Consider the following 26,708-nt stretch of genomic DNA (forward strand, 5'->3'; position numbering starts at 1 on the left):
ATTCTGTGTAGCACAGCAGAGGAAGACAGTTATCCTGGTGAGAACTCAAAAAGGAGCAGAGTTACTGCTCCAGGATTTGATGACACTCTGCTTGCCCTTTAATCTGCAGGTGATAGGTGGATGAACTCAATTTCTGCCAGAACTGGGAGATGAACTGAGGACCCCAGTCTGATAAAATGCCCATCAGTAGTGAAATACATTTCCCAAGAAGGGCCAAGCCATCTCCTGTGCAGTAAGAACAGTATAGTGTGGGATGAAGTTCGCCATTTTTGTTAAGAGGTCGGCAACAACCTGGATTACTGAGTGTCCCTATAAGCATGGCAGTTCCACAATGAAGTCCATTGATACAGTAGACCAAGGCTGTGGAGGCATGGGCAGAAGCTGCATCTCCACTGCATTATTAGCTTACTCCTCAGCAGCATCCATGCTCTAGACCATCCCCCTGACAGGCCAGCTAGTTGGAGTTTGAGGCCCAATTTAATTCCACAGAGATCTGTGGGTGTGGATGGGAGCTGGGTTACGGGCAATATTTGAGTCATGCTTCAAGCTGACACTGCAAGTGAAGTCAAGCCCTCAGTGCCACAGGAAAAGGGAGTAGAATGGGCATGTGTAGAGAACTGGTGTGTGTGTGGGTGGTGGGGCATTGGAGGACTATTGGATGAAGGTTTCCTGTGAGGCTGTAGGAAGGAAGAACCCAGACTATGCTCTAGTCAGGGCTGGAATAGAGGTGTTACATTCTAGTTCCCTAAGGGGACTCCAATGATCACCACCACTGAACTCTAAGCACATGAAGACATTCATTCTCCATACCAGGCAGTAAATTTCACCCTAGCATTGATGGGGCCACCCAAGACTTGGACACCCTCTATGGCTGCAGACTTGGTAATACTGTCTGCGCCCGCTCTGTATCTTGAAGAGAGACCATGAAGAAGCAAGCACGTGCAAAGACTGGCGAGTCAGGGAAAACAGGTCTAAATACATGAATGAGCAGTGCATTGGTGCCAGTTAGGGGAGTAAATGACCCCTCCTCCCCCAGGTTTTTGCATTTGCTCAAAATTCCATAGGTCACAGAGCCAGGAGACCCTTGCCCAACCCCTTGTAAGCAGTGGCCTTGTACTAAATCAGTATGGCTGCTGCCAGAGCTTCACTTCAGCTGCATGGTCACAAGGCTGAAATTTGACCCGGCTGCCCCCTGGTACACGTGGAAGGGTAACCAGGCCAAATTTTAGTGAATGGCGCTGTGACCTGGTGCATGGGGTCACAATGCCACTTAGGGTCTCTCTCCACGAAGAGTTGGGAGGGCGGGGGGTGATTCCCAGCTGGCATAGACATACTACTAAAAATAGTAGTGCACCTGTGGTAGCATGGGCAGCAACAAGCGGTGGCATGGGCTAGCCATGTTGAGTATATACCCACAGGGTTCAGGCAGGTGTGTACTCAGTATGACTGGCCCATGTTGCTGCTTCTTGCTGCCCACGCTACCACAGTTACACTGCTATTTTTAGTGAGCTAGTGCAAGTATTTCTACATGAGCTGGGAATCACACACCCAGATTTTTAGAGCAGATGTACCCTCATATTTGGCCCAGTGGCTCTGGGCCAAATGGTGCGTCACGGGGAGTCTGTTCCTATATGGCAGAGCACAGGAGAATCTGCTGAGAACTCCACCCCTGGCAGCACTGGCTTGTACACTGTGTAAGTGAGAGAGAGGAGACTCCTCAGCTGAGGAGACCGATGGTTGTTGGGGGAGGTGATGAGTGGGGAATGGGATGGGGGTGGGGGCCGGTTGTGGCGTGGGAGGGGGGACAGTGGAGACCAGAATTTGCCCCCTCAAGAAATATCCAAATTGGCACCACTGGCAGTGTGAAAGACTAGCAGGGAGGCCATGATGTTGTTGTATCAACCAGGCAAGGTACTAACAAACTTCAACAGAACTTTATTTTTACAGTGGAAACCTCGTTACCAAGCTGCTGCTGCACCCTCTGTAACTCTCACTCAGCGTCCTCAACTCCTCCCCCCCTTCCTGTTTCCTGTTCTTTCAGACTCCCAACAGCCAGTGCTCCCAGTTCTAATAATACAAGCAGTATCTAAACACCACAGATGTGGGGAGAATTTTTGTGTGCCAACCAATATCATGAAAAAATTCCCTAGAAGCTTGCTGCCAAAAATGTACAGCATTAAATCCAGGAATGGTACCTTCCCAAACCACCAAGAATGATCCACTGACACAGCAACTCTGTGTACTGCTACCTCAAGGCTCCAGTTTGAATCTCAAACCTACCCTTTTGCCCCAGAACCTGGTAGGTGTGGGGAGATATACGGAGCAGAAACCTCTGCTCAAGAATTAATCCTGCTGACCCCGGGCCTTTTGGGTCCTTTCTAGCTGAAACAGTAATTTTACACATGAAAAGGATATACAGGGGTAAAATAATCATAATTTTGGATAGGTACTACTCAGACCCTGCACATAAAGTATTTTGGACACTTTATAAGTTCCTACAGGGAACCACCATTTTGTGAAGATCCTTGAACATCCACGTCTCTCTCCCATCTGAATTGTCTCTCTTTAGACTAATACTTACTGCAGGAATTTCATTTTCTGTTTTTTATTAATATTTTATACCTATTGCTCTTTATAAATAATATAAACAACAAGGAATGAGCCATATGGCATTTGGAAAGATTTTACGCCCGTAGCTAAAAGCAGTTATCACTTTGCTTCTAATAAACCCCAGCTGAGAAAGAAATGCGAAGGGAACAAGATCAAAAGTGGGTAAATGTCTGGCTGTGAAGATATGACTCTGGACTCATTAAAACTGCTGATTTTAACCCAAGAATGATCCCGGAGAAAGTAGAGGACTGTCAGTACCAATCCAGAAAAGCTTCAGTGCAATATGTCCATGCAATTTGTATAATTTCTAGCATGGCCAAAAACTGGCAGCCAGAACCGCAACAAGCACCAGCACAGACTAGCTTGAGAACCAAAAATGGAGTCTGTCAGGACACAACCTAATGAACCTAGGGCGAAAAACTGTGAGCACTGGTGACCAGTGGTTCAAAGCAGCCAGCTACCATAATAAAGGAGATTGGCATGTGATAGCAACAAACATGTGCTGTATGATTTGAAAGTACGGTTAGGAGGGGAACCTCTGTTTTTATGTCCACAAAAAATGGAAGATTTAGACTATTTACAGCTAGATTGTACCATCCATGATCATGTTACTCACTCCATAAAAGTAACTCCTAATGAAGTAAGTGTACTAGTGTAAGTGCTGAGAGAGTTTGGGTTGCACAACCTATCCCTTAAATACAAAATGCTGAGAGGTGCTAATGAAAATTTTGTAAATACTGATATTATTTACCGGTATATCTATATTGAGCTATCTATGTGTGTATATTTTCTGAAGGCCTAAAATGTGCACTCTAGTTCATTGTATTCCAAAACAACTTCATAGTATTTTTTCCTTTCATTAGAAAATTGACCTGATTATATAGATAAATTAATGATTAACTCTATGAAATTTTGACAGTAAATCACTCCTTCCCTATAAACAAATAAATCTGTTAGTCTTTAAGGTGCCACCAAACTCCTCGTTGTTTTTGTGGATACAGGTAACACGGCTACCCCTCTGATACATCCTTTCCTATAGTATGTATTTCAGCAAAAGGCTTAGGGCCAAATTCTGCTGCCCTTACTCATGCTGTGTCGTACCTTACGTACCAAGAAATGGGGTGACTCAAGGAATCAGATATTACTCACCATGAGTAAGAGTGACAGAATTAGGCCCTTGCACTGGAACTGATGACCAAATCTAGCACTGTTCTCCCTCATCCCAACCAAGAGACAACGTATTCAGTCTTGACTTTAAGAACCTTTTTATAGACAGAACTGAAGATAGTAAAATGCCAGAGGCATGTTTGGAATTTAGAAAAGTTTATTTAAAGCTGTGCTATTAAAGATGGAATTTCATCCCGTTTCCCTGCTTGCTGCCACACATTTCCACCACAGCAAAAACCCAATAGACAGCCCTGATTTTTACAAAGCTAAGGAAGCGCTAAGCCCACTGAAGTTTGGGAAGATATCACCCACCAGAGGCAGCTCAGAGTTAAGTTGTCTGACATCTCTCAGATCAGGAGTGCTCGATGACAGGAATGTCTTGATCACAGGCAAATTTACAAAACTTTTTCCATTACATACTTGAGGAGAAAGCTTGGGAGAACAATAGGAAGAATTAGAGAATGATCCTGGGGCTACCTGTGAAGACATGCTATTTGGAGCATTGCCCCTGCCAACTTCAGAAGCCTGAATCAGATTGGAATTAAGGGGAAAGGAAAGTAAGTCCACAGAAGATGAACGGGAGCGAGAAGACAAAGGAGCCAAAATGACTCCATTCCAATGAGAACATTGTGGAGAAAGACCAAGAGATGGAAGGGGAAGCTGATCCATGCTTCTTCCTATTTTCTGTTGCATTTGTGTACGATGGATCCCTGTAGATGGCAGGAGTCCTGGGATACTTTCAAAGGAAGCATGGAGCTTCTTATGAAGGGCTTGAGTCTTCATTTTTCTTAAAATGTGTTCTGGGCTAGAAGCACTTAGGTCTAGGTGATCACACATCGAGTCAATATTGTTTAATGATGGAGTGCTTCTTGAGGGAAATAAGGGACTTGTAGGCATGAGTGAGGGAGCAAATTTTCTTCCCCTGTCTCCATTATGTTCTTTAAAGTCCATTTTCACTCCGTTACTAGGCAAATGTGAATTTATTCCTTTTGAAACATGAGGAGAAGAAACACACGTCACCTCCAATCCTGATTTCCTAACCGGACTACATCCTTGAGAGCGAGACCCTTTGAGGGATATCACACCATCATTCTTTTTTGATCGCTCTTGATGCCCAAGTCTAATTTGAGAACGTGTCCAGATGGCTTCTTCTCCCTTCTGGGTGCGTTGCTGTACCTGGGATCTTGGTTTAGAAATCATAATAATTGGCGGAACATGTCTTGGCTTAGCAGAGACTAATGGGTTCACTTGCCGAGGATCTAATGCTTGTAGGTATTGCAGATTTGGTTTAGCTGAGGGTTGTGACTTGGAAAGATTAGAAGAAGGCTTAATGTTGGATTGTGGTGCTACATCTTTGCCAGTAATGAAGGGTGCCAAGTGTCTGGCAACAGATGAGTGATTCTGCTTAGCTGGGAGAACAGGCGAGTTATTAAGATATCGTTGCTGTACCTGGGAGTAGAATTACAAAATTATACTATTAAAACACACTATTCTAGGACAAACAGTAATAATGGACAGTGTTCTTTCTGGGTAATAAAATATCTCTGGGGTAGGGGAAAGGGAAAAGGAATGCATATGATCCAGAGACTGTACTGCATGCTTGCATGTGTGCATCTCCTTCAATACTGGTCAGTAAAATTATATCTAGTATTCACATCTCACTTTTAAAATAAGCATTACTAGATGCTGTGTCCTGTTTTTGGATTAAAAAAAAAGCAACAGAGATTGTGTTCCTGAAAAGCACAAAACAACAATCACTATATAGGACACTTGGTACCATATAATCTCTACAACAGGAAGAAACACCCTTCTAGTGCATATCACCGCAGCTTCGAATTCAGTACTCAACTAGAATGTGAACAGTGTAAAGGAATCCACTTCAGAGCTACTGAATTGCACTGGACCACTTTTCATCCAGCAACTCTCACCATAATAATAATTACAGCAGAGAAGAGAGCATCACATTCCTAGTCTTGGCCTGGCTTCAGGAATCCTCTACAGTAATTGAACCACAAAGTAAACAGGGACTGGCATTCTGGAATTCCCATTCCTTTAGCGTTCCCTCCCAATACTGTAAGTGAAAAGTAACCCCATTGTAGCCCATGGAATTACACTGGGGTAAGTGTAATTTTCAGTGAAAGACTTTCAAACAGAACTACATCCCATCCCAGCTCTCCATTTATAAGGGGTCACTTTGTGGGGACAAACAAGGATCTGGCACAAATGGACTCAGTCTTTCCTACCTCCTTGGCCCAAGCTGGCTTCTCACTTGCATTCATTCCCTCCTTGTAATGGTACAGCGGCTTCTTCTCTGCTGGCCTCTGGTCTTGCCGTTGCTGCTGCTGCTGCTGCAGGGAGACCAGGTAGTCTCGCTCCTGTTGAAGTTGCCTCTGCAGCCTCTCCGCTTGTCTCTGCTCCTCTAACTGTTTGCGTTTATACTCCTACCCAAGAACAACACCACCATAACATGGGTGTGAGAAGCTGTATAGAGATAGTCAGGCTAGTGTGTGAGCGATCAGATATTTATCAGTTTGGTGAAAAATAAACCCAAATAAATAGCATGGCTTAGCCCTATGAAGCCAATCAGTTCTTAAGCCGGTGGGGGCCCAGTGAAGGAGTAAACCATAAAGAAACCTGGCGAGAGACATATTCTAAGAGCCAGAACCAAAGAATCCTGCGAATTTTAATTCCAGCTTTGACACAAGTTAGGCTCTCTGCCCTTACTTCTCATATGGAAACTGGGGATGTTAATATTCTTAACGGGGCACTGTAGAAATCAATTACTTAGGGCCAGATTTGGACCCCTTGCTCACACAGGGGAGCAGCTGCTTGCACAAGTAGTTCCACCTAGGCCAATTAGTCTGAGCAATCATTCCCCACTGGAGGAATGGGTTTCTGGCCCTTCATGATTATAAAGAAGTTTGGAAATGACGGTCCCCATCAAGACCTTGTACATGCAGTGCAGCTCCAGGGCCGTTAACATAGTCACTCACCCCCTCTTATGCCAGGGTTAAATTTGGTCCAAGGAGGGCTACATAAGTACTAAGTATATTAACTTCAATCACTGTGGTTGAGATTTTAAAGCCACATTTCAAATGGGAGCTTGGTATCTAAATCCCTTAAGCAGCCTCTATGTTCAAAGAACAGAATCAGGTTCACACTGAGTTGACCAAACAGAAAATCCATTGAATAATTTGAGATCCTTGCTGGGTTGGTAAGTTACAACTGCTGATCACCAGGTTTTGCAGAGGAGGACCCATCTAGAGGACCCATCTAGTGAGGTGCTGAGTGCCTTCATTTCATACTGAAGCCACTGGGAGTTGGTTGGTACTCAGCAGCTCATAGGAGTGGGTGATTGTGGCAACACTTGAATTGCAGAGCCAATTAATGGATCTCTCTGAAGCACTGGGGCTTTTTAAAGGTTTAATTAATAATCATTAATAGTTAAGTACCTTTAAAAAGGAAGGATTTTTACGAGTTCCCTCTTTCTCTAAATAAAGCCAGTGGAAACAGAGACCAATAATGAGCTCTGTTTTATTGAAAAGAAAACCATAAATACTGATAAATATAACTCTCGCTTTAAACAAAAAAAGAAAAAGGGGCAATTCAGGAGATAATGCAATTAAAAAACATTGTCTAAAATGGAAGCAGCATGAGAAGGGAACACAAAATGTTCCTGTCAAGAAAGTAAAACTAATAGTTTGCAAATGAAATATGGCTATCATAACTTGTAAAGCTGAGTGGGTATGCAGAGTACAAGTACATTTCAGTTTGATTGTATTCCAGTACGCTGCTAACGGCCTTAAAAATTACTCTGCAATAAACACAGTGGGGCTGAGAAGCGGCCTGCACTTCTAATGAAGCCAAAAGCATGCCAACGTTACAGAGACAGACTGAGTGAGAAAGGAGCTCGCAGCAAGGATATCGAATCAGTGAGAGGTCACGGAATTGAGAGGAAAAAAATACAAGAATTCGGAGCGCAGCTCCATTTGCATTTATGAAACAAAAACCTCAGCATGTTATTCTTAGCAGAGTGGAGTCTTGGAGAATTGTGAGGTTACGAGGTTTATGGGTTTAATTAAATCCGTGCAGCAGGTGATTGTATGCAAGTTACCTACATAGCCCGACTCATTATACTAGCCATTCAGAGGGCATGGGGACACACAGGCACACACAGACAGGCACGCTACAAACAGAAAGCGGGTAAGCAGGGATGTGGTCTCCCCATTACCAGAAGTAGAGCTTGTTCCTGCAGTAACTGCTGCTGCAGGATCTCTAACTGTCTCTGCTCCTCCTCTAACTGTCGCCTGATGTACTCCTGGAGACATGGGCAGCAAGGATCAGGGTGAAGGGGTGGGGAAAGAGAGAAGAGAAAAAGAGCCAGTAATTCCACAAAGGAAGGAGCTGCTGCATGAAGGATAGAAATGGCAGAAGCACTAAGGGGACCCTGGCTCAAACACAGAGAGATTCAACTGCAAAAGAACACAAAGTCAATTAATTTAAACTGAAAACACTGAGAATTTCACCTGCCTGTAGCTGATTGAAATGACACAAGCTTTACATTCTACTGTATTGAAAAAAAGTAAAAGGCACAGCTATAATTTGAGGGCAACATTTTGTTCCGAGTTACTCCAACATAAATAGAGATTAACTCCATTACAGACTATGCAAGTACTTTGGAATTACACTGGGGTAAGTGAGTTCAGAATTTGGACCTTGAAGGGTGTTTTTTTTTTTTTTTTTTTTTAAATAAATTAGTCTCTTCCATATGAGCAGAGGAAGGGAAATGGTTTTAAGTGGGCAGAACAAAAAAGTGATTCCTTTGGGCCTTTGAAAATCTCCACCTCTGTCCTTTCACTTTCCTTATCTGTAGGATGTAACGTAAGGCCAGGTCTACACTACCAAGTTTTGTCGGCGTAGCTATGTCTGAGAAAACTATACCCCTTAGCAGGCATAGCTATGCCAGCAAAATCCCTATTGTACACGCAGCTACGCTGACAGTGTCAGCATAGCTAATGTCGTCTGAGGAGGTAGTGTAACTATGCTGGCAGAAAAACCGCTTCTGTTGGAATAAGCTGAATCTACACCAGGGAGCTTTGCTGGTATAACTATACCGGCAAAGCATTGGTAGTATAGACAAGTATTCCCAACCCTGAAGTGGCATTGCAAGCCTTAGTTAGGGGACAATCCCTTAAGGTCTTGCTCATGGAACACTCCAGTGTAGGCGATGGTAGTTCCAAGGAAGTCAATGGGAATTTCACACACGGTTCTTGAACAGAACAAGGTCTTTAGTGCTTATATAGCATCTTGAAGATGTAAAGCACCTTTGTAAGTTCTGTAGTGTTATCAGAAAAGATAAAAAGTTCTATGGCTACTATGAATTATGCAAAATGTTGCTCAACGGGACAGCCTCAGGACTGTGATATTCATCTTATTTTCATGAGTGGGGATGAGGGTCAAGTGTTAAGCAAACCCCATTCTAAAGCTGGAAATGACAAATCAGCACTTCTACTCTTTTTATATATTTTCCTCTACTCTTTTTACCCTACTATCCTGAGAAGCCACGTGTTCTGAGAGCTATAAAGAGGTCAGTTCAGGCAGAGGAGGGACCAGTTTTGTTGGGAACCAAGGTAAAGTACTAGAGACAGTAGTAAACAAAAGCTTTATATAGGGAGCGTGGGAGTGGGAAAATGTATATTAAGTGGCCCCAGAATTGCTGGCCAACAGATAGAAGGGAATTAATACAGTGAAAAGCAATAAACTGGGGGTTAGCAATTAAGCAATTTACTCTTTAGTGATGAAAGTGATCAAATGTGAGAGAAATAAGTCGATTTGCTTTTAACTTATTAAATGAATTGTAATTTACCACTGCTCGCAAAGAACTAAAATATCACAATAGACAATAATCCCAAGAGGAAGCAATTTTGACCTCAGAATTCAGCCTTCGATGTTGGGGACTGATTCACCCAGAATCCTCTGCAGATTTACCTGCTCGTGCTCTGCACGCCTCCTCTCTTCCTCTCGACGCATTTGCTCCTCATAATGCCGCCTCTGCTCTCTTTCCTGCTGCTTCCTCATCTCCTTCTCTCTTCTCTGCTGCTATGGGCACAAAAATCCTAGGTAAACTATTAAGGTATTTGCAAATGCAAATAAAAAGCAGGCAGAAGTTCTTTACGTCACTTAAGAAAAACATTCTTGTCCATGCTTTTCACAAGCAATTTTACATGGTGAGGGTATGTAAAAGCTAGATTTTCAGAAAGGCCTGCAAAATTGGGTGTGAACTTTTTCCACTACCGCATTTGTCCTATGCAAAAAACAAGGGGCTCTGTTATCCTCTCAGTTGCATGCATGACTCCCAGTGAATTCAACAGATCTTGTGCACATGTGTAACTGAGAGTAGCTGGGTCCTGAACATGGTAAGTACAAATATTAAAAAAGTGACACCGATTGCTGCCAAAATCATGACATTTCAGAGTACGGCAGAAACACAAGGACAGGATGGAGGCAGAAAGTGTGTGACAGAGCAGGCTGCTGTATTTTGTCAGCAAGCCTAATGAGGCAAACATATCCTTGGTTGCATACGCAGCCAAAACTGGATGGCAGCATGGATGTTGCTCATATTGGCAAGAATGGGGTGCTTGGTGAGCTTTGTGTGAGAAGAAATGCTCTTCCAGCTCACTGCCATTTCACAGAAGGGCCGATGTCTGAGCTCTGAAAGGCTAGAGGGATGCACCACGATCTCTTCTGTATGCTTTGCAGACAACAGCTGCAATTCAGAGGCTGTCTGCGTCTGCAACCACACTGGCCACCGACAAAAGAGTTAGACAAAGGCAGTTTAGTGCTGACAGACATCCACCCACAGTCCTCGCCTGAGCAGTGCCGCACACAGGACAAAACAGCAGCTTCATCCAACACAAGTGCACTGCTCCCACCCACTTTCAAAAGAAAACAAATGTAGGGGCCATATTGCTGCACTTTATAAATAAATAAGAATCATGTGGGGGGCCTGATCCTGAGACATAAGAGAAGTCTTACTGGAGTGAATGGGACTACTCACTGAGAAGGTAATGCTTGCCTATTATGCTGACAGGATCAGACCTTTTGCATGGTCTTTTTTCACCAAGTTATCTTGTTTACTAAGGAAAATAAAGCTTTTAATCAAGTCATTTGAAGATCAAACTGCTTTTTTTATGTGGAAGATCTGCATGTTTGCAACCTCTTTCCTGGAAATCAATATGGTTTTCTAATTACATGCCACTCAGGTCCTACATGCAGTGCATATGCAATATCGATCGCGGCGAGGGGAGCGATGTGCTGACAACGTGCTCAATGTGCTCCAAGACAGAAACGAAAAAGTGTAAAATAATTAATTAGCAATGGGCTTAACTGGTTCAGCCACCTCCACGTACAAAGCTGGCTGGCTTTCACTTTCTGCTGCGCTGTTCAAAATGCATTTCCCAACTTTCTCAACTTGTGCCGCTGCTTACCATTTTATCTACTATACACGTGCCTTTCTACTGGGGGAAAAGTGCATCTTGCCATACTTACACCCCCATTCAAGCTTACAGATACCATCACCACTTACATAACATCTTACTGGGGCACTTGTTCAGTCCTGAATCTGAGGGAAGAGTGCCAGCTCCCACCAACCGAAACACCTGGTTATGCCTTAATTGATGGGAGTGACTTGTTCAAGTTCAGTTATGAAGAGTTCACTCAACTTCAGGTGATCTGGCTGTGGTGTGGAGGGGAGGTAACCAAGAATCTGAGACTAAATAAGCTTTAGAGTCAAAAAGCCTGTTTCTCCTTGCCTCTATACTAGTCTTACTCCAGTGTAAGTCCACTGACTTAATCCTGATTTTCATCTGTGCCAGAAGAGATTCAGGCCCAAGATATTTGAGCTACTCTGGCAAACAAATAATAGAAAGATGGTTGGTGCTGGGCTACTCTGCTCAGAGTGGCGTAAAACAAAAATGCTAGACAACACTGCTTCCACTAGGAGTTTCTTAGGGGTATGACCTATAAGAGAGGGATAGGCTTAGAAACAGGACCCAAAAGCAATAGACACACCTGTATGTTATCTGCCTGTTTTCTATCCTCATTATGCAAAAACATCAATTCAGTGGATAGTGTGACAGATTGACCACCAGAGGACAGTAGCGTGCAAATATTGGCTAACAGGGACCCTTGGGTCTGTGGGAACTCCTTAGGTTCCAGTGCAGTAACACACAGCTGTAAAAGGTGCCAATACACACACACTTCAGAAATTACGTGCATTTTTTTCAATCAGACATCTCTGCCACTGCAGATACAGTTACTCTGGGCCCTGTAGTGGCTAGGTGGGTAAGTAATGTTCTGTACTGCAATATATTAGGCAAATCATGTGCATTACAATGGCTCCTATGGAGCTGATCTGTTTTGGGAAAATAATGGCTGTATTAAAAATTGTCATTGTGCACATGCTGTATTTAAGAATTTTAAAAAATGTATCACGTGGTACAGTACAATAGAGTCATGGTCACTCGGTCACTCTGAAAGGGCCTTTCACTTTAAAGACCCGGGTCTCATTAGGTAGGTCTGCACTGCAGTCTTAGGTGTGATGCAGCTTGGGTAGGCACACCCACGCTAGCTTTCATCTAGCTACAAGAGCTAAAAATAGCAGTGAAAACCTGCTGGAGTAAGTTTCATGGTGGTTAGCAAAGGGAATAGATACCCAGGGTGACCGGATGGGGTTACACAGCTGATACTGCCACATCTTCATGTCTATTTTTAGCTGTGCTACCTAGATTAAAGCTATCTTGTGTATGCCTACCTGAGCTGCAATCACACCTGCACATCTGCAGTGTAGATATACACTATTAGTGACATGGATGGGAATGGGCATTTGGCTGTATTTTGGGGAAATCTCCCACCATTATTCTAGTTCCAATACAGCTCTAATAATAGCAGTGGTGAGAAAGTTAGTGTTGGTCGGCCACTGGCATTTTTACCAGTGTTATTAATCCTGCTCAGAGCAGGAAAATTACATTTTTGTAAAACTATTTACAACTGTAGGGTTCAGAAAGCAAAAATGTCACAGTGTAAACATAGTCACATTATCCACGTTTTATTTAATATTTTATCAGTGTGTGTTATCTTATATATTTGTATTCTTTTTTGAATCCATATGACTGTTTCTGTTGTGGAAATCTATACTATAAAATACACAGGTCATGGCTGAATTAACCCTGCAGCAGCGGTCATAATTTATGGGAGTTCCTAACTTTTGAGTTCTCAATCTGACACCCTAAAATGTCCTTCTGATGAAATCTCTCTATCAATGGAGGTCATTGTCATTACATGTGTGCATAGACACACCATATATATTTGCACACACACACACACACACTCATGAAAATGCTCTGTATAGAACACCCCATTTGACAACTAACAGGATATACTAATCTGAACTTCCAAATAACTACTGAGTGTTAAGCTATAATATTGCACTGTTATTTTAATAACACATCAACATAATAAAATAAGTAACGCCTGGCTCTTCAGACTGATATGATGAAGCTAAAATATGTTTGGGAATCTAGACTTAGAATACCGAGCTACTGCATGCCTTCCTGCCAGCATGATAGTCATTTGTCAGGTCACATTATGACCGACTGCAGCTAACAGCTGAGTGAATTAAAGGCCATTTCACCAGAGATACTATGAATTAGCAGAAGACTCAGTCTCCTGAGGTGCTGGAATTGCTTCAGCTCACTGCTCTGCTTCTACAGCCAGCAGGCATTCGGAGATGACCTGGAAGCATGACAGAGTGGGTGAAGATTCCAGCACCGCATTGTTTTCTCATCTACCCCTGCCTATGCGGCTGCCAATTTCACGGGCTCTGGCTGTGCTGAATCGATGCTGTTGGAATGACTGAAACAGAGGTTCCTCTCAATCAGGGATTCAGAGCAGCAGGAACATGACAGAAAATGGCAGCAAAAGATTAGAAGATGCTTTTTTATTTTTCTCCTTTTCTCCTCCATCGTCCCCCCTCCCCCCCCCCCCCCCCCCCATGTGATAATGCTTTCCTAAGCCCTGGGTCTATTGTATATGTTCACACTATACAGACCTTTTATTCATATAAGCAAAGACTACCAATTAATTGTGAGTGTATTTATATAGCTTCACAGGTGAGGCTACATGCAGCTTTTTGGCAAGACACAATGAGATCCTATTTATACAGTATTAGAAAGGACAGGCTTTAAATATTGATGGTGGGAGCCAAATGAAGGCACAGACACTACTGGGAAGGTCCTCTGAGGCCTGGCATGAAAAGATGACTTCAAAAGAATAACAGTTCACTCTGCTAAACTAGACACACTTGGGAATAGGAAGTATAACTGAGTCATAGAAGGTCAGAACCATGGCACAACCTGCAGGCTAATTCTGAAAGGCAATAATGTTCGTAAGAAGCAGCTCTTGGGAAAAATGCAACTGCTGCTACCAAATGTAAATATGAGTCACCAGACAGGAAGAAGGGGAATTCCAAGTAACAAATGGAAACACATATTCTAAGTAGCAGCGTCTTTGCGATATGCTATCTTTCTAAGCCACCAGTGAAAAAGGAAACATGCCTGAAATACCATCTATTTAGATGGGTCAAGCATTGGAACACAGATAGATATCTCCCATTAATGTATGGGCCAGTTAGGTATTTCCCATTATTGTGAGTAAGGGTTCTGTATGCATTGAATGGGAGTTGGAACTTTAGTCTGGGAACATCATGGTTAGCCTAAAGGACCCTATTTTCTATGATAGCCTTCCCACACCAGAAGGCTCAAAGTATACGCTTTGCAAGCTTTTAAAGACAAAGCAAAGGTAATGGTAATAGGACATTAAGTAAAGGTGACTTAAGTAAAAATGAAAGAATTCTGCATGGATTGCACACCTATCCCAGGTTTTAACTTCACAAAACCAATAATGCAAAGGATAAATCACCACTTTGATATCTGAATGCATGAAAACAATAGCCCTGTCTATATGAAGGGTTTGGTAGTGGTGTAACTAGCCAGGTGCAAAACCAGCATAGATGTGTAGCTGCAGCATGACTGACCTTGTAAGCGGCAGTGGCGCCATGTTTCTATATTAAGGGTTTGCATGGATGCAGTTGCATTAGTGAACATTCTCCTAATCTATACAAGTCATTTGTTTCTTGCTCCTGCAAAAGAAAATGCTGATGGAAAGAGTCATAGCTGGTATACATCTATGAGTGGGTGACTGCTGGGGTTCATATGCATGACTTTGTCAATTGCTCCCAGAGTGTGGAATGGATGCTTTTCTGTGCTTTTCATTTATATTTAGATAAATAAATAGCGGTGCTACAGAAATTTTCATCAGCTGAGGATCTGGGCCCTAAAACGGCACTGAATGAAAGTTCATCTATATACAACAAGGCACTCGGATTTGTCTCACGTATTCACTGTAAAGATTTGACCTTTACATTTTCTGCCTAGAAGAAGAAAAGAAAGCTACAAACATTGCACAGGAATGTGGCTACATAAAACATTGGCTAAATGTGTCTGTCCCCAGTGGTGCGGGAACAATGTTTATAGTAGGGGTGCTGAAGGCAGAAACCATGTATTTGGGTTGTTATTACTACGTCAAGCCAGGGGGTGTGGTAACACCCCTAGTTCCAGCATCTATGTTGTTCCCGTCTACTGGTTAGCCTGCACTGAGGAGACGTGCTGATTCAGCCGAGCTGCTAGTTGGAATGGCCGAGGTCTGAGCCTCCTGGGTTCAATGCCTGTTGATAAGCCTACGGGGGTTATAGTAACTAAGCTAAGTAACTCTTTACCATACAAATATTTTCTTTGATGTTATTCAGCTTTGATATTCTTTTGTCTTTCACTTATCTCTTTTTGCGATTAAATCTCGGACCTGTTTTGGATTCATGTGCCAAACTGTCTGTAGCAATAAAATAAAAAGAGGATGACCCTCGTTTCTTGAATTCTCTTGTATTTTCAGCTCCCAGAAGAACAAGACTTTGGACCAAATTCTGCTCTCATTTACACTGTTACGACTTCCATTGTCTTGGAAGTTGCAGCTGTGTAACGGAGAACAGAATCTGACACACTGCTTCGAATACAGTCAACAAATGTGAAAAGTTAAGTGGCACCTGTGATCCCAGTGCACACCCCTTTTAGGATGGAATCCTGCCAACATAGCTATAGCATTTCTGTCTCTCTGGGGCATCATTTGAACTTTAATTACTTTCCGAGTCAAAAGGCTCTGGCTGTAAGTGTCACTAAATCCTTTTAAAAGTTAACAACATACTATCACAGGTTTCTTTTACTCAAAGGGATGGATCCTTCCATTAAGAAGACCTCATTAAGCCAGTTTCAGGACACACTGTAGTGTGTGTGTGTGTGTGTGTGTGTGTGTGTGTGTGTGTGTGTGTGTGTGTATATACTTACCTCCGGGTCCGGCGGTAAGCAATCGATCTTCTGGAATCGATTTATCGCGTCTTGTCTAGACGTGATAAATCGATCCCGGATCGATCCCGGAAGTGCTCACCATCGACACCAGTACTCCTGCTCCATGAGAGGAGTACGCAGAGTCGACGGGGGAGCCTGCCTGCTGCGTCTGGACCCGCGGTAAGTTCGAACTAAGGTACTTCGACTTCAGCTACATTATTCACGTAGCTGATGTTGCGTAACTTAGTTCGAAGTGGGGGGTTAGTGTGGACCAGGCCTGACACAGAGAGAGAGAGAGAGAGAGAGAGAGAGAGAAATCTGCATATTCAGCCACATTCAAGCTAAAATTCCAAGCAATTTTTCAAATACTGTTTTGATGCTAAATAGTTAAGGAAGGACAGGACTCATTCCCTCAACTAATATTGGTCAAGCTGTAGAAGATATTAGGCGGTGGTTCCTTTCTGTGGCACTGACTGCTTTTCTTCCCTCCTCTTTATAGGCTTTCAAATCACATATTCCCCACTGCTTGCTATGATACATGTCACCCCACTCCTCTCACTGCGGTCATTTTCCCATGATCAAAACTGAAGTCAGGTACTCCTGGAAGAATGCAGGTTTGAGGATATTCAGCTCTGGGGTGGCCATTCCTAGAATAATGAGTTCACCTCAGTGCCAGAAGGATGTGGACCAAGTGAGAGGGATGTCATAGAACTACCATAGAAACTGTGAAGTCTAATGCTGAGATTTTCCTATCTGTCTAGTGGATTTAGATGCACAATTTTCACTGAAATGATTGTGCACCTAAATCTCCTAGATGGCTTTGAAAATCTCAGCCTAAAAGAATAAAATATGTGTAGGTTGGTTAATTGATGACCAAAAGGGATATCTGCAAGTGTTTGACAGAAGTTGTATGAACAGAAGTTCTCAAAGCTCTTGTAGAAGGCTTGTAGAGAGCTGGCTCTCCTCTTTAGTTTCATCAACTGAGCTGCATTAAAAGATCACTAACAACATTCAAAACTTCCTTGATTTTACTTTTTCCATGAGCACATTTACTGTCTGTGTCACAGGGATGTCATGAGATTGTGAGTGGGAGGACAAGTGTCCATGAGCAAGTCTTCCTACTGAGCTGTGGTCTACCCTATGAAAAAGTTGAAGAACCCCTGATTTAGGATCACCAAAGGAGGGATCATCATACAAGTGATGGGATGACATCAAGGAAAGATATGCTGAAGAAGGATTTCTGTATGGTGAGGGGGAAGAGGCCATCGCTAGGTGAAATGTTGGAAATTCCATGTCTTGGGCTATTTAAAACTAGACAGGACAAAGCAATAGAAAATGCCAGGAAGATGGGCTAGATACCCTGACAGGCCTTTCCCATCTCTAATTAATATAATTCTATGATATAAGCAACCATATTGCATTTCAGAAGCACAAGCATAGCATCCTTCTAAGTCATTCTCTTTGGCACTGCACTGTCTTCCAGCTGACGCATTCATTCATTCAGCTTGGCTTTCTTTTTTGGGATTTATTATGTGTCTGGACCCGCTCTATAAACACTGATACATCTGACACTCCTAGGTAGGCTGACTTACAAGCCCCAAAAGCACCACAGGTTCAGGGTGTTTGTGTGTCCCAGATTGGGTTTTAAAGGCCAATTTTATTTTATTTTGAATTATCAATAGCCTCCATCTTCAATCCTTTTCCTGCTCCCCTTTTCCTCTTTTTACAGTGATCTGCTGATGGAGCGCTGCAACCAAGAGACATTGTCACTGACCATGCCCAGTGCTCTCCAATCAAACTTTTAAACAGTATAGAGCATATTTTGCTCTTAATTACACCAGTATAAACCAGGAGTAACTCAACGGAAGTCAGTGTAGAACTGCTGTAAGTGAGAACGGCCTCAGGCCCAAACTAAGAATGCCCTACTGCTGTGCAAGAGTGGGTCCCCACATGCACGCTACTCTCTAGAGCAAATTCCAAACATTGAAGTAACTTTCTGGAGGAATAGACTCAAGGTATTGGCAATGACATCCAACCCAATGCACTTGTGATTGCTACCCTTTGGTGACTGTTTGGTGCTCTCAGCTCAGTCCCTGGTGGACAGGTGATCATTACAATAGTTGGCACTAATTGGCATCCTTGAAAGGGTATGGAGACCAAGTTTTCCATTCACCCACCAGTCAGGACTGAGGCACGCTGATATTGGGCACTATGGGGAAGTAGGCACTGATTCTACTCTCTTCTGCGGATAAAATACTTCAGTCTCCTGGTCTCATGCTGTGACCCCTTTTCACGAGCATTAAACTCAAGTGGAAAATTATAATAGTTAATTGTTGGGGAGATAGGGACAAGGAGTCCATTTGCCAAGCTCCCTCAGAGCAATGCAACTTTGTTTTCACTGAGCCCCACTTCACTATTTTTCTTCTACAATGTATTGTTTTAATGTGCATTGCTAATGGAATAGGTGCAAATGGGATATGGCATGCCAATATACCTTCGATAAATTATGCCCATTGAGAAGTTGTAGGAACTCATACCAGGGATGGAGAGGAAATGTTTATGATACTAGAGGCTAAAACTAGGTGTGAGAAAAATGAACCTAAGGAAGAGAAAGTATAAGCTGAATATCGGGGGAAAAATCCATGTTCGCAGTGTGTAATGGGGTGGCATGCCCCTTTAAGGGCAGTGGGGCAGCCAATCCTAGTTATTAAGGAGGTGCATCTGAGCAGGGTTCAGCTGATTCCCCTATAAAGAGCAGCAGGAAGCTGCAGAGAGAGTGAGTTCTCAGGGAGACCAGAGTGGAGTGCAAAGGCTGCTGGGAGAGAATAGGCTCCAGCAGAGAAACTTGGGACTTCAGCCAGGAAAGGTCTGGGAGTGGGCTGCTAAGAGGGTAAACGGAGGAACTTGAGGAGGAACTTGAGAACTGTCTTTATTTGTTATGATCGTAAAACCAGAACCTGAGAAGGGCTGGGAAGGGACAAAGTGTTTGTGAATTATTGAAGAAGCCCCATGAAGGGGGAAACTGAGGCAGGGGACTGCTTGCTGGCCACCTTGAGGGGCTGCTGGGTGCCCTATTGCTTGAGCCATTTCAAACTAGAATAAGACAGACATTGTACAGAATGATCCTGAATTTGCAAGGGGAAAGCCAAGCCAACCTACCAGGTCTTCCCATCCCTGATTTCTACATATGTTCTATGAGATTCTCCATTACGTTCACAGCTACATCCTAGAAATATGTATAAACAGACCAGACAGACCAGGTATATGCCATAGTTAGGGCGTGATTTCATTGCAAGGTCACAGATTCTATGAATTCTCCCCTTCCTCTATATAAATGGTCATAAAAGGACCGGTCACCCCCACTGTGGAAGTACAGGGCTAGTTCTGTGACCTCACAACAAAGTCCTCCTCCTAACTATGGAATACACCTAGTATACCTACATCTAATTCTACCTATACATATTATAGAATATAGATATTAAAGTGGCAAGAACCACACAGAATGCACAGTCTATGGATGATTTATCTATCGCCAGAAACCTGCCTGCTCTGGATAAAAAGTTAAAACAACCCATGTCTCAGTTAGGAACATAGGAATTGCCAGAGTGGAAAGACCAATGGTCCATCTAGCCAGTGCCAGCTGCTTTAGAGCAAGGTGCATGCCCCACAGCAGGCAATTATGGAATAACCTGCCCTTGGGAAAGTTTTGTACTAACCCATATTAGTTAGAGGTTGGCTCATGCCCTGAAGCACGAGAGTTTACATCCCCTCAAAAACTCTAATCCTTACTAGAACAATTCTTGATTTCTTGCCGTCCATATAAATGATAGCCAATAAATATAATAAACAAGACTGCTTTTTCTCTTCTTACTAACACTAACGGCTTGTCTACATGGGAAAAAGGCCTGGAATAGCTATTGCTGAATAGCTGTTCCACACTAGCTCCCCACACTAACTCATACTCCGTACCAAGAGTGACTTTGTGCAGATTAGGGTAATCCACTTTGGAAATGGATTACTCTAAATTTAGTACAGAATAAGAGCATCCACACAGGGAGTGAGTGCAGAATAGCTATTGCATTTTATATTCACCCCCTTGCTATTTCTGCACTCGTTTCCCTATGAATTCCTCATGTAGACAAGCCCTAATAACCTTACTATTGGTTGGAGGTGGCAATATAAAACTGGTAGAGAGATCCTCATCCATATAGGCAACTCCACTTTCACAAGCAGATCCCAAAGGTGGCAGTGAAAAAAAAAATCCATGTGCACCTGCCAGCCCTGCTACCCCCATCTTGTGTTCTGAAGTACCTCTTTATACATGCAATTATCCAGTCCACATGAAGATATTTTTCTGAGTGCCCATGACCCCCACATTTCAAAATTTGACCCAAAGTGACTTATGAAACAGCAGCAGTTGTAAAATTTGAAAACATTGCAAACAGTCATATTAGTTTGACTCATAATGCCAGCAGCTAGAGGTTTTCACTGACTCGCTCTTATTCAGCAACTTGAGAAAACCACCAGTTTCCTGACAAAGCCAATTGCTGCTGCTGCTGCTGCTAAAAAACACCAACCGAGAGCACAAGATATACCCTCAGACACTAGGTTAGCCACTGCTTGACGCACAGTTTCTTGCGTCTGGTCTACGAGAACACATGAGCTGGGGCAGAGAGTTGGTGTGTACAGCCTCAGACATAAGAGGAAGCAAGGCACAAAGTTGCTGTTATAAAAATTCAGCAGTAATTTGAAATAAGAGCATGAGACAAAATGAAATGTTGACGTCAGAATCGGGCTTAGGTTGAGGATGCTGTTCAATTAGGGCTGCACTTCTCCACTGTGTGGCATGACAAAACAGCTGAAAGCCTTCTGTCTCCAACCCCTTTGGCTCAGAATATATTCCCCTCTCATTTTAAAACCTAAAATTTTAAAGGGACATGTCAACTGGGAAGGAGGCAATGAGAGAACAGCCCAGAGTACTTTTCCAGTTACCCAGAGTTAAGGCATTCGTTTCAATAGCTGGATGCAGTGACATTAATTTTTAATGGAAAGAGAAAAGGGAGTGACTTCTTCAGAGCCACATACAAACTAGAGGCCTGATCTTGCAACATGTTCAGCCCCAATAAAATGAGCCCCTCATAGGATAAGAACATAAGAATGGCCCTACTGGGTCAGACGAAAGGTCCATCTAGCCCAGTATCCTGTCTTCCTACAGTGGCCAGTGCCAGGTGCCCCAGAGGGAATGAACAGAACAGGTAATCATCAAGCTATCCATTCCCTGTTGCTCATTCGCAGCTTCTGGCAAACAGAGGTTAGGGACACCATTCCTGCCCATCCTGGTTAATAGTCATTGATGGACCTATCCTCTGTGAATTTAACTAGTTCTATTTTGAAGCCTGTTATAGTCTTGGCCTTCACAACAACCTCTGGCAAGGAGTTCCACAGGATGACTGCATTGTGTGAAGAAATACTTCCTTTTATTTGTTTTAAACCTGTTGCCTATTAATTTCACTTGGTGACTCCTAGTTCTTGTGTTATGAGAAGTAGTAAACAACATTTCCTTATCTACTTTCTCTACACCAGTCATGATTTTATAGACCTCGATCATATCTCCCCTTAGCCGTCTCTTTTCCAAGCTGAAAAGTCCCAGTCTTAGGCCTGGTCTACACTAGGGGGTGGGGATTGACCTAAGATACGCAACTTCAGCTACAAGAATAGCGTAGCTGAAGTCAACGTATCTTAATTCGACTTACCTCGCGTCCTCACGGCGCGGGATCGACTGTCGCCGCTTCCCATCGACTCCGCTTCCACCTCTCACAGCGGTGAAGTTCCAGAGTCGACGGCAGAGCGATCGGGGATCGATTTATCAAGTTTACACTAAACTAGATGCGATAAATCGATCCCCAACAGATCAATCACTACCCGCTGATCTGGTGGGTAGTGAAGACGTACCCTTATTAATCTCTCCTCATACGGAAGCCACTCCATACCCCTAATAATTTTTGTTGCCTTTTTCTGAACCTTTTCCAACTCCAATATATCTTTTTTGAGATAGGGCGACCACATCTGCACACAGTATTCAAGATGTGGGCTTACCATGGATTTATATAGAGGCCACATGATATTTTCTGTCCTATTATCTATCCCTTTCTTAATTATTCCCAGCATTCTGTTCGCTTTTTTGACTGCCGCTGCACATTGAGTGGATGTTTTCAGAGAACTATCCACAATGACTCCAAGATCTCTTTCTTGAGTGGTAACAGCTAATTTAGACCCCATCATTTTATATGTATAATTGATAGATCCCTGTGGAGCCCAGCCAAGGGGATTAGAGCTCTAGATTCAAACCCTGTTTGGGGAAGAGAGAGAATGATTTGTTTCAATTTAAAGGGAGCATATTAATACCCCTAGCAAGTCGAATAAGTATTGTATTTATTATAGGATTTCAGCTAATCTGGTGTCTGCTTTTATTCTGCTGTTGTTCCATTTCTCTATTGCTTGCAGCAACATCCATTTACACAATGGCAGAGTCAGCTTCCCTTATGATAGTCCTCAAATAATCACTTACTATAGTACAAGGGATTTTTTAGTGTGTGGAATCCTATTCCTCTTTTCAAAGCTGCTCTTGACTCATCAACAGTATAGAGAAAAAAGAAAAAAACCTGACCTGCAATTTATCGAGTGTAGAACATGCTGCACACTAACAATGTTACAGACCGACACATCTACCAGACTGGAAAATGCTTAGCTTGTGCTTTGCCCCTCTGCTGTTTACAGCCCTGAAGGAGGCTAACAGAACCACCTTGAAGAACAGCCACTCGCTGCTCTTACAAAGTATATAATCAGCGGCTTGAAATTCTTTCATGTCTAAGCTTTTAGCCTGAGGTATATTATCCATTGCATGGAAACCTAGAAAATGTACGGAGATTTAGGTTAAATATAACAGACACTCTGGCTAGTTCAAATTAATGGGGTGGATGCCCTGATAGCCCATTTGCCGCAAAGTGTTTTTCCTATCAGTGACCTCTTTGCAAAGCTAGTTTAATTGCTCTTAATGTATGGACTCTTAAATGAGGCAGTTGGGATGACTCCAGGATGAGACAGACAATGAGTTTTTTTTAATGAGAGACCATGTCAAAGATAGAAACAGGTGAAACTCCTCTACTCTTCATAAACCATTCTGTAACACAAGAACAAAGGGGTCACTCAATGAAGCTAATGGCTGGTCAATTTGAAGCAAAAGGAAATACTTGATGCGGTGTGTACTCAGCCTGTGAAATTCATTGATATTCAAAGTCAGAGTCAAATACTATGGTTGTATTCTAAATGGGATGGATAATTTTATGACCAAAAATGTTTGTAGTTAGTGTGCTAAGACCAGGGTAATCAAATGTCATGCTTAGGGACATAAACTAATCATTGCAGAAGCCAGAAAGGAATTTGCCCTGCCCCTTCCATGTACATCATTGCATAATAGGGCTTAAGATGGACTCAAGTGCAGTCCTGTGCAGATGATATGGGGGATTTTCAGCTTCCTCTCAAGCATCAGGCACAGGCCACCGCAAAAGGAAGGATAATGAATTTGATGGACCACTGGTCCAATCTGGCATGGTAAATTTTAGTGTGAGACGGACCTTAGAACAAAATGCATCTACAGTGGAACCTCATATTTGACAAATGTTTCTGAGGACTCTTTTCTGTTCCTTATAATGAAGGCTCATTACCGTGAATGAGCCTGATTGACCTTCAGAGGAGATAGTCACTTGGATAGCCTGGTGAAGAGGAGTATAAGACCACACATAGAACAGGGATGGACAGGCTTTATGTTCAACAAAGCATTTTGGTTTATCAGTGTTTGTCCTAGCAAGGGTAGAACATACTCCTTTTAAACAGGTTGAGAGCAGTATCTTAGTTCTGCTACAAAAATATTACCCATTACAGTGTCATTTAAAAGCCCATTTCATGACCCTGAGTAATTACCTCCTCTAGCCTTCGTCTTTGCTCCTTCTGCTCCTCAATCCGCTTTTGCCGCTCTGCTAGCAGTTGCCGCTTGTGCTCTTCATTCTCTCGCTGCTGCTGCTCCAGCTGCTGCCGTCGGAGGGCCTCTGAACGCTCCTTATTTGCTAGCTGAAGCCTCAAGAAATCCCGTCTCAGTGTTGACTCTCCAGGCAGATTTAGGATGGAACTTCACAGGGAAGAAGCATCAGAGGCATTCTAACCATGTGTTTATGCGCCCGACCGAGAAATTCTGTATGTGTATCTATGTTTAACCCCCTTTCCCTTTTGGCTTTGCATTTTGCCATTGAAAGTATTTGTATAACGAGTGGAGGAGGAAGTGCTGGCACAGTATTTGGTGAAGGAAAGCAGGGAATCACAAATGGACTAGGTAGAACAGCTCAGAGACTTGCCAGGTGAGATGCAGCAGTTCTGCTGCCTCATTTTTTACATGGGTTTCAGGAGACAACAAGCTTCATGCTGGATCAGCTTGAATTTGTGGCATAGCTCACATGAAGAAAGGGTCATCACACTGTTCACGAACTCACTAGTAATTTATGTCCTCGAGTTTTTTTAAGTCTCTAAACCAAAGTCCTGTCCATTGCAGTGGCATGCACTATATTTAGTTGTTCACAAAGGAGATTTAGTATGAATCATTGAAATAAAAATACCAGATTACCTCAGTAAAACAATGGAATAACCTGATACTAATTACAATGATTCTTAAAAATGTCATCAAAAGAAAGTTCAACCACTGTTTAGCTTGAAGAAGCAATCAGAAAGGTTTCATGATGAGAAACTACACATAAATAGGGTTCTATACTTGGAAATAAAGGACCACATTGTCAAGAACTGTCTTTAAATTGAGCCTACAATTTTACCACACCTACATTCTTGCACATGCAGTTTCCCACATCTAGGTTCTTGGGAGCATAAATATTTGCATGTGCAAAATTCCTTCACACATGTAAATTAGTTAAGCAAGCTGTGTACTTAGCCATCTAACAATCTGGTTTGTTTATGCAAATATACTTGCATATACAATTTTATGTATATAAGATGTGAAAAACTGCAAGAACAATTTTAGAGGCGGGATCCGAATGAGTATATGGAAATGTTCATCTGTATATTGAAAAATTGGTCAGATTAGGGATAGAAATTTAGATATGTTAGGGGGTGGATACTGCTGATATGACCGTGACAGCCTGGCATTGATGAATTTTGAGGCCAATGACTAAGCAGACAAGTTACACAGCTGTCCACATACCACCATATGAAAGAGAAAATACAGCTGCGGTTATTACCCTAGGTTGTTTTTTTTTTTTTTTTTTTTTTTAAGAAAGAATAGAATAAAATAATCATCACTGAGAGATCAATGCAGTCTTAAACCCTCAGTGTACAGATGCCCACCAGTGAATAATATAATATATGGAACCTCTGCTTCCTTGTGGCGTTAGCGTACTGTATTGTAGATCGCAAAGAAAATGAGGTATCGTTTCTTCTCGGCCTTTTAGTCAAGGTGAGCCATAGTATCAATTTAATATCCAGGCATCATCTACCCCACCTTTGCACGAGATAGACTTACTGATCAAATTGGTCTTTTTCCATCTCTAGCTCATACAATCCTATAATCCTAACCAATTTTGTACACAGTCAGAGAGATACAATGGGAGAAATGAGCACCTGATTTTTACCTGGGTTCTCCAGAGTCATTTTCTTCTTCCTCTTCCTCACTTCCACTGTATTCATACTCTGTCTCATCTAGGAATATAAATGAATGTTAGTGCCCTTTACTGGACTCATTTGTTTTTCTACTGTTTGAAGACCCAAATGCTCTGGTATGAGAATAGAAACCTCCTTTATTTTATCCTGGGAAAATCAGTAATATTCTCAAGTTTTTTGCCCCAAAAGTCTGATTCTAAATGAGGGCCACAAAGCCAAGGAAATTCAGTCAAAAGCATAATGCATTCAGCTTTGACTAAGTATACAGCAGTCACTGTGCAGTGGCTGTCTGACATGCCGTGTACAATGGGATGAGTTAAGGATGAAGTTTCAGTCTAAATTCTTAATACAGTGTTCCTGATTCAACACTCAACACGGATCTATATCAACAGAGCAGGAAGATGTTGATGTAAAGACAGAAACTGCCAACACCCTTTTGTAAAATAAAAATATAACATTAAACAGATGACAAATATGTAAAGTACAATTTCTGAACCTCAACTCCAGGAACACTCTTGCAAAAGTTAAGGTACAGGGCAGAATTCTACAGCAACAAGCCTGTGAAACTGGGATTTAAATACTGTTCCGAAGGCATAAACTTCCTTTTCCCTAAACATATGCACTTTTCTCTCTCCTATTAATATCCATATTGATATTTTCCAGTCAATGAAGGAGTCTACATAAATACCCAATTACAATGCTGTACCACATTCTGCAATTTCTATTGGGATATAAGTGAAATGTAGAATTTTTATCGGATGA

The 26,708-nt window shown here is 42.5% G+C and overlaps 1 protein-coding gene across 13 annotated transcripts in view; it reads right to left on the reverse strand.

Annotated features, from left to right (window-relative positions):
* TNIK (TRAF2 and NCK interacting kinase) overlaps positions 1–26,708 on the reverse strand; it is a 299,369-nt gene that overhangs the window by 55,738 nt on the left and 216,923 nt on the right. For 8 of the 13 annotated variants that reach the window (XM_034782240.1, XM_034782231.1, XM_034782233.1 and 5 more), the window contains exons 11-15: positions 25,919–25,985; positions 24,210–24,414; positions 9,766–9,876; positions 8,009–8,095; positions 6,021–6,218 (exon numbers count right to left, since the gene is read on the reverse strand). In XM_034782240.1, the coding sequence (XP_034638131.1) occupies positions 6,021–6,218; positions 8,009–8,095; positions 9,766–9,876; positions 24,210–24,414; positions 25,919–25,985 (668 nt within the window). The remainder of the gene's footprint in view (positions 1–6,020; positions 6,219–8,008; positions 8,096–9,765; positions 9,877–24,209; positions 24,415–25,918; positions 25,986–26,708) is intronic. The other 5 variants (XM_034782235.1, XM_034782238.1, XM_034782237.1 and 2 more) reach the window with 3 other exon arrangements.

Source organism: Trachemys scripta, chromosome 9 (assembly GCF_013100865.1).
Source record: "Trachemys scripta elegans isolate TJP31775 chromosome 9, CAS_Tse_1.0, whole genome shotgun sequence".
Lineage (NCBI taxonomy): Eukaryota > Metazoa > Chordata > Testudines > Emydidae > Trachemys > Trachemys scripta.